An 8,864-nucleotide genomic window follows, 5' to 3' on the forward strand; every position below is an offset into this window, starting at 1 on the left:
GGGGGGGGGGGGGGAAGGTATGGATAATATTTAGAGGAAGAATAGCTGAACTAGAGCTATTGCAGAGGTTACTGCTTAAGTGGAGCATTGCAGTAGGAAATTATTGTGCATAAAATGAGGCCTAGTTTATTTTGACTGTGGGTCATCTAGGTACCGTTTCCTGCAAGAGCAGACATGTGAGCTTGGTTGGATGCTCTGCTCTCTGCAGATTTTTTTTGTTCTTTCTGGTGGTGAGTTTCAAGGTAGAACAAATTCCCTGAAGCGAGATCTGTGTTCTGCCTTGGGCTGAAAAAAATTCCTCCAGACAGATCCAATTTATTATTAAAATGTTCTGTTCTGGCCTGCCTCCTTACACCCCTGATTCTAGCATGAGCTCTTGGATTTTTCTTGGCTGCTACCGAGAATGCTTTTGTTTTTAACTTTCTAGGAAACAGAGGGCTTCTATTTGAAGTCTGGGATGATGCCTCTGATCTGACAGAAACGGGTCCTGGATATAGATGGCAGTTTGTACCTAATGCCAGTTCCCCAGTAAGATTTCTGTCCAGGACAAAGAAGTCCTTCAGGTACTTAGTAATCTTAAAAAGAGATGAAGCCATGGCAATCACCTTTAGCAGTGGAAGGTGTAGCAATAACCCCTGACAGCTCTCTATAGCAGAGCCTTACTGCATAGCTCCTGTAAATCAAAGCAACCGTCTGCTCCGAGGTCCTTTTGAAGCTCAAAATATGCAGTGAAGTGTTTTATTTTTCCTCCTTTTCCTTTCACTCAGTATTTCTGCTCTACCTGGCCTAGAAGTGCTTGACATACCACAAAAAAAAAATTGCTGTGGAGGTAGAAGGAGCTCCAGTTAGAGGCTGTCTTGAGCTGGAGCTCCAGCCAGATGTGGAGGGCCAGATCCTCAGCTGATGTTGGCATCTGCAGCACTGGTGGAGTTAATAGAAATAAACTGACTTGCCCCAAGCTGCAAAAATCTCTGAACTGTGTTGGTGCCCATTGTCTCGTCAGATACACCCTTGAAAAGCTGTTTAAATGCACGAATGTTTTCATTTTTCTACCACTTCTCTGTTTTTCTGTTGATCTTGTGCGTGTTTTTGAACATTTTTCCTCCCTGTTCAGGGTTATGGCTTTGCTTGAAAAGAAATCAAGAAAAACGTGACCAACAAAACCACACTTATTTTTGGAGCTGATTTTTTTTTTCCTTTTTAAAAATGTCTGTAAAGCTTAAATGACATTTATGTGAAAATGGGTCATTTTGAGGTTCCTTCAGTTTTAAAATCTCTGGTTTGTTATAACTTGCTCTCACAGTCTTCCCTTTTTACTCATTGTACATGTGAACGTGGGGTGTGGGTCTGGGACTTTTTTTGCAGTAACTCTTTTGTATATTACAGATGTTCTGTTTTTACTTAGCTCCAGGCTTCGTGGATTTTTTGTGGCTCCTCAGACCAACAATTACACCTTCTGGATTCAGGCAGATGGTCAGGCAACTCTCTACTTAAGTTTGTCTCAAGATCCAGAACGTAAGGTATTACTCTTGGCAGAGGAAAAATGAGATCAGGATAGGAAAGGGTTTTAATTGAGGTCATAAGTGGGAATTTCCCCAGTGTGAATTGATTTATTGGCCCTTACTATGAATCTGTTGGAGAGTGAGATCTGTATGATTATATTTGACATTTTACATTGGCCCTATCAGCTGCTCAGCTCATGAAAATCTCACTCTTGCAACCAGAGTCTTTGAATGCCCTTTCCACGTGACCTTTTTGTTAGTTCAGCACATCACCATCACTAACAATCTGTGCAAGGGGACCTGGAGACTCGTTGTCTGACTTCCTCAGTTTACCTCCTTTTTTTGCCTGTTGAAATTTTGCCCCCTGAAAACATTAGTACTTCCCTTTGTAAGGCTGAGAGCGTGTTAGAAATGAAGGTGACCTATTTCTCTGGGCTATTAGCTAGTAACTGAACTGGGCTAGAATATAAAGGATTTCTTAGCCATAAAACAAAAGTAGCATTGCTGGTCTTACTAATGATAACATAATACATCTCAGAAGGCTGTAGATATAGTTCTTTCTTTTGTATTTGGAGGATGAGAGATGTAGAACGGAAATTATCCATGAAAAGTCACATGGGGAACTGGTATTAGGGCTAGGGTCAGCCATAAGAATAATCTTTATGGTATTGAACCCAAAACTAAAGCTTTTTAAGATGATCCTTTTTCCTGTCTGCTAGGAAGGAATGTGTCAACCATCAACTCACTGCTATTGGTTACAAGCACAAATCTGTATTTTTGGAGTTGTGGTATTGGACAAAGTGTCTTTTGGGGCTGGAGAAATGTCTCTAACTGCTTGGTTTGGTTGTTCTGGACACAGGTGAGAGTAGCTTCTCTCCCTGCTGGCAATTTGGAGTGGTCTGAAAACTGGGTGAAGAGCTGGAGTGAGCACTGGCAGCCAAAATCCCAGAAATTTGAACTAACTGCTGGTTCAAGGTACTACCTGGAAGCAGTGCATCATGGAAAGGCACCCAGCAATGGGATGAGAGTTGGAGTCCAGATACATAACACGTGGTTAAATCCCCACGTGGTGAACAACTACTACATTGAGAGACATGAAATTCGGGCTCACGCCTTGCATCTTCCAGAGGTGCAGGTCAGTGCTGTGTGCTTAACCCTGGGAGCTGGATTAACCCTGGTTCACTTGATATAGATGGCAGAAAATCTTAATCATAAAGGCCCTGTCGGTGTTAGACAGGAAAGTCTGTTCCCACCTCGTTTTTAGCCTGAGATAGTTGACGAGAATAGCATCAGGGGCTGAAGGCGTTTGTGTTTTTTCCACAGATTGGTAGTCGTATGTAAATCCTGTGGTTGCATTAAAATTTGTGTTAAAGTGTAAGCAATGCTGACTCCCTTCAGCTGTTATCTCATGAAGGCCTCACCTTGTTAATTTTTTTTTTTTTTTTTTTTTTTTTTTTTTTTTTTTTTTGTTGTTGTTGTTGTTGTTGTTTTTTTTTCTTTTTTTTTTCCTCCCCTTAGTGACAGCACGCTCAGTGTGTGCTATCTGGTCAACCCTATACTGCAAACAGATGATAGAAACTTGCAGCTTGATGAAGGTTGCTCAGGAATAACGGAACGTTTTCCTGGTGGTTAAACCCCGCGGCTGCAGGCCAGGAGCTTTAGGAACCATTTGTGGCTGTCAGAGTGTCTGCACAGGTCAGGCATCCCTTGTGCTGCCTTTAATCTTTAGAACAGGAGCCCAAGGCTTGTGTCAGGAGAGACCATGGAGGGCAAGAGCAGTTTAAGAGTAGCTGAAGGGACTCTTGATTGTTAGAGTCTTCAAAAGGCAAAATGCTGGCTGTAAAATCCTCCTCAGTAGAAGATAATTTGAAGTCTGTGTGTCTCATGCAGTTTGTATCTGTGTTCATGTATTTATTTCCTTCTTTGCTTGCCAGATGCTGACTGTGTCTGGTACAGGGTGTTTCAGTATCTCCTGGAGTAACACGCTGAGCAGGATGATCCCCACAAATGCTACAGCACGCCAGGTAGGCATCACTAAACTCACACACCCAGCCCTCTGCTGAGGTGTAAGTGATGGAGATCTGACAGTTGACAGCAGTTAAGCATTTGGCCCAGAAGCTGACATAAATTTTCACATGATGTAGGAGTGATTTTTGTCACCGGGAGTGTCCCGCAGTGGGATTCTTTGGGGGGGCTGACTCCCAGGTGTATTCTAAGCCTATCACAGCATCTGATCTTGGCGGGTCATGTCCGCAGTGAAGTATGTGGTATCCTCAGCTACCAGACCCTTGGACTTCTCTAAGAACAGATGTGTAGTGTCTGGCTCTTGCTTCAGACAGAAGCTCCATTCTGGCTTCTTTAAAATCCCAAAGTCTCTTGGTGTGGTAGTTGGTCACTGTTTAAACTACTCCGGGTGGTAACTCCATGATATCACTAGACATTGAGTCAACACAGCCGGTGGAGCCTGGAGGGACATGAAGATGCCCAGGCTGTGACATAGATATAGCTCATGTAAGAAACCTGCACCTTTCTGAGGAGGTTGCTGGACACCTAAAGGATGTTTCACACCCCTGAAGGGTATCCGACACGGAATTTTACATTCTGCGTTGAGCTGAATTTTATTCTCTACCATTTGGCCACCTGCTTGTTCAGAGCTGCCTTGCCACCACTCCCTAGCTGATGAAAAATGTAGTGATGTGTGTGTTGAAGCTCTCTGCTGAAACGTTCCAGACACAATTGTACTGTGACTGCTTTTCACTTTCTTAATTTTTTTTTTTTTTTTTTTAAAGGTGCAAACAGCAATAGAAGAGCTTCTGTCAATAGAATGTGACACCGAGCCAACTTCTGCTAAAATCCTTTTACATGATGGCTTTGAGAAAGAAGGTAGTGATCTTCTGTGACAAATAAGCAGTATTCACTGTGAGAGTTGATTTCCTTTTATGAAATAAATGTACTTTCAACCTTCAATTACAGTAAATTTACACTTTTAATGGGTTTAGGTACATACATTTCTGTTTCTCAGCTATTCATTATTTTTATGTATTGTGATGGGGGAGTTCATAGAACGAATATTAAACCCAACATGATTAATATAATGAGAGATTCTTTCTGTAATACATTGTATAATTCAGTTGTATTGCAACACTTACCAAAGAAGGTGATATGTTTTGCTTGTTAGAACCGTTAAGAGACGAAAAATGCAAGTCCTGGGGCATGTGAAATTATTCATGTTTCACTATGCCTGCTGGGGAAGCAAATCTGGCATAGCTCATAGTTACAGCTCAGGCTGTGGAAGCAGCTGATTCTGACTCTGGAGATCTTCACTTCTAGTGTTTCTTGATGACTGAAAGTGAAACAGTGCAAATTTCTGTGGTATACTTGACTGGTCAGGGAAGGTGTGAAACATCAATCACTTTTGTAAAAAAAAAAAAATAAAATTATCGATAATAGTTTTGTAACATTGAAGATATGGCACACATAAGAAAGCTACTCTAGTAGAAAATAACTCCAGTAACACTGGCACAGGTTGCCCAGAGAGGAGGTGGATGCCCCATCCCTGGAAGGGTTCAAGGTCAGGTTGGACGGGGCTCTGAGCAGCCTGATGTAGGTGAAGATGTCCCTGCTCACTGCAAGGGGTTGGACTAGATGGCCTTTAAAGGTCCCTTCCAACCTAAACTATTCTATGATTTTTTTTATCCGACAGCAATTATAGTATACGTATTCTATGCCAAAATGTAGGTGATTGTCTAGACACCTCGTATCACATTCTTGTATTCAGTATGGAGAGAGAGAACAGGTCCCAGCCAGTGATATGTCTGGTAAATGATTCCTCCAAGTGCAGGAAAGAAATCAATTAATTGGGGGGTAAGGGAAGCTTCATGCAGAAAAACAAAAATAGCAACAGAATATTCTTAATGTGATCCCAAATCTACAATTCTACCAACAAAAAAAAAAAAAAAAGAAAAACCTGAGCTAAAAGCCAGTGATAATTCAATGCTACAGTGGGAATAAAAATTAATGTGCAACAAATAGTTTTCACTGATGATTGTAAAATGTAGGTAGTGTTAAAAGACAGCAGAACAGTGGTGAAATTGTGGTGAAGGGATGTCAGGAAAATAAAAGACCAGCCACACACATTCAGACCCAGGGTCCATGTAGTCTAGTGTCCTGTCTTCAGCAGAAAACAAAATAGATGCCTAGGGAAGGGTAAAAAAAATGGATGATTATGCACAAGCATTAATTCTCTCCAAATATGAAGTATTTTCCGTTCAATTTAATTTCCTGAGTGAGGTATGTTTTTAAATTTAATTACGTTCAGTGTTTCTCCCTTCCCTGTATTTACATAATGGTCCCTTGAACACAGCTAAACTACTACGTTCATAATTTTGTTCTAGCGAAGGTTTCAACAGGTCCAACACTCATGCAAAGAACCACAACTTCCCTTTTTTTTTTTTTTTTTTAATTATTTTAAACTCTGCTATTAATTTTGTTTTGCAAGTTTTATTTCTCTTACTGGAAGAAAAAGTGAATTGTCAGTATGTAGTGACAGAAGAAAGTCTTTTATGTACTAGGAAGAAATCCTAGCGGTTTTTCAGCAGCGTGGCTGGTAGACCAGTGGAACAAAGATCCCAAAGCAGAAGGTGGATTCACGGTTGCTTTATACATCAAATTCCAGCTTTGCCTGAGTGCTTTCTGGAAAGGGATTTGGTCAGATGTACTCTATATGGCTAAAAGCAGTTGTTATTTGCTGTAAGGTTTTATGGTCAGAACAATAATGGTCCCTTCTGTCTTTGAGCAATCTTAAACTGGGGAACAGTTGTCCTGCAGATGTTTATCATTTATCTGGGCAGCAGATAAGAGTAGGACTGCTTGACAAATTCTGGACACCTACCTCCTATATTTTCATTAATCTCTTGACCATACTGGTTTCTTCTGATTTATTTTTAAGCCTCTCATCCCCTCTTGTTTTTTTTTCCTGTCAGATATGAAATACATCATTACCACAGGACACGTCGTCAGTAGAACGGAGCCTTTCTGTGGGAGATTCAGTGTTCACAGACCAAGCCAGCTGGTGAAAACTTCCCCATCAACTCTACCAAGATATGATCTTACTGAATACACGCATGTAAGTGGCTGCTCTCGATGAGCAGGTTACAGTGGGGACTCAATACTCAGAGCCCAATCAGCAACATAAAATCATCTGGTCTGCTTAGACTTCCTCCAGATCCACAGAAGGTCATATCTTTGGACTGTGCTTGTGAACAGAGCAGCGGGTCTTCTACTGACTGGGTGGATAGTTTGAGATCCCTGAGATGCAGATACTGCTTAGCACATCTGGCTGCTATCTGCTTCTGGGGGTGCAAGACTTGCTGAGGGAAAGGAAAAGGTGGGATAATGTTGGGAAAAGATGGAGGTGCAGGGATGATTGCTTCTTGATTAAAAAAACCCCAACAAACCCAACATGTTAACCAGGAGTCCACTCTCACTCTTCTGCTCTACACCTATTTTTAATAGGAATAAGGTCTTGATTTCTGTGACCCTTTCCTTGCCACATGGAAGAAGGCAAATAGTTGGGGATTGAAAAGAAGGAGACAGAGGGGAAAGACTCATACCCAAAGCCTCCTGCAGTCCTCCTGGACAACTTCAGTTCCCCTTTACAGACCTGCTTGAGTCCTGTTTCCCCATCTGACACCCATCCCAAACCTTCTACCTCGCAAATCAAATCAGCTCCTCCAGTCGTCTTTTCCTCCCTCCCATATGCTTGAAATCCCCACTGGTACTTCCCAGCTGTGTTTTGCCCCCAAATCTCGCTGAAACCTACGGGCTCAGTTTCAGGCTATGTGGTGGCTAGTGCACCATCTCCTCTAGGTATTATTCAAGGCAACTTGGCTTTAATGGGTGGGCTTTATTGATGACCTTGAGCAAAATATTTCCCTATTGATGTTAAACAAATATTATATCTTCTACAGACATGACGCATAAATTATCTGTTTTGATTTGTGATTTATTTTTTCCCCCCCATTTTTTGCAGGTATGTTTCGCACATAAAGGCCATATGAGCAATATCCTTCATATCTTGGTGTCTTATACCAATGTCTCTTTATGTTCAGTGAAGAGGAACCTCATCTGCCTATGGGATTTCAACAAAACTGACTCTAAAAGGTATCCAGACACTTGTAGTTTTCAGAAATTACATTTTCCATTGTAAGAATGTATACTAGGAAATTCTAACTTGTATAGGAACAAATTGTCAGTTGGGGTAAGCTGACACCTGCTCTGTCCTGCAGAAGCATCCCCAGAGGTGTTTCCGTACTTTTTGAGGATTTACTGAGTAAATTTACATGTTTCTTGTTATATACACTATCTCACCTTAGTAATATATAGATGGAGAGTTTATTCTGTCTCTGGTAAGCACGCCAAAAGGTTTCTGAGGACATTTCCCAGGTTCTTTGGCAAGAGTCAGCAGATTTCCTGCAGTGAGACAGATGAATTAATTATTATTATTATTATTATTATTATTATTATTTTTTTTAATCCCCAGGAACCTCATGAAATCATTGATAGAAAAAGTTTTCAAATTGGTGTAGTCTTTAATTTTCTTTATTCACTTAGATTTACATAGGTAGAAAACATTTGGTGTTAGGTGTAAAGCTTGGGGCAAGCAGACTTAAAAAATCAGGAGTCTCTGAAGAGCTTTGGGAGATGAAGTAGCTTGGGTGTCTGTAAGGCTGTGTGAGGGGTGGGTGCCTGCCTGGAATAAGGTCTTGGGATTAAATTATTAAATGATGGAGAGAGCTGGGAGCCTTCAGCAATCATCTGGTATTCCCAAGGGGTCTGACCTCTGGGCTGATCCCTGCTGAGGTCACTGATGCTATCGTGGTGTTTTTGCCAAAAATAGAACAGCAGTAGTCATTCCCACATCCCACTATTGTGACACAGAGGAGGATACCTAAACAGAGGTCTAAAGCTTTATTTCTCACTATGGGGAATGCAACAGAGACAGGTAGAGAGTGATCACAAACCACTGAGCAAGCGTCTTGTGCGTGAGTGATAGCAGCAGTACCTGATGTTACCTGGAAGCTTCACTCAAAAGTCAGTTACTGCAACTACCTCGCAGCAAAAGAGAGCTTGCACAACCCTGGTGTCTTCCAGCTGGACATTTACCTGCACTGACCTCTGGAAGGGGTGTGTGAATCGCTCCATGCTTCTCCAGGACCTCCCTGCCCATTCCCCAGTGTTTGTGCATCGGATAGACTTGCTGCGCCCTGTGCTGCAAAAGGAAACCTCTGGGTCATTTTACCTTGATGAAGTCATCATCGCAGACAGAGCTGTGACTGGTAAAGGAGTCTGGTTTTTTTTTTT

The 8,864-nt window shown here is 41.7% G+C and overlaps 1 protein-coding gene across 1 annotated transcript in view; it reads left to right on the forward strand.

Annotated features, from left to right (window-relative positions):
• Positions 1–8,864, forward strand: part of PKHD1 (PKHD1, fibrocystin/polyductin) — a 265,500-nt gene that overhangs the window by 16,699 nt on the left and 239,937 nt on the right. Inside the window, exons 13-20 of the mRNA XM_026846419.1 lie at positions 428–563; positions 1,406–1,520; positions 2,362–2,637; positions 3,437–3,526; positions 4,292–4,385; positions 6,485–6,627; positions 7,534–7,664; positions 8,655–8,839. Coding sequence (XP_026702220.1) covers positions 428–563; positions 1,406–1,520; positions 2,362–2,637; positions 3,437–3,526; positions 4,292–4,385; positions 6,485–6,627; positions 7,534–7,664; positions 8,655–8,839 — 1,170 coding nt within the window. The remainder of the gene's footprint in view (positions 1–427; positions 564–1,405; positions 1,521–2,361; positions 2,638–3,436; positions 3,527–4,291; positions 4,386–6,484; positions 6,628–7,533; positions 7,665–8,654; positions 8,840–8,864) is intronic.

The sequence above is a fragment of the Athene cunicularia genome, assembly GCF_003259725.1.
Source record: "Athene cunicularia isolate RWA chromosome 3 unlocalized genomic scaffold, athCun1 chr3_part1, whole genome shotgun sequence".
NCBI classification, from domain to species: Eukaryota; Metazoa; Chordata; class Aves; order Strigiformes; family Strigidae; genus Athene; species Athene cunicularia.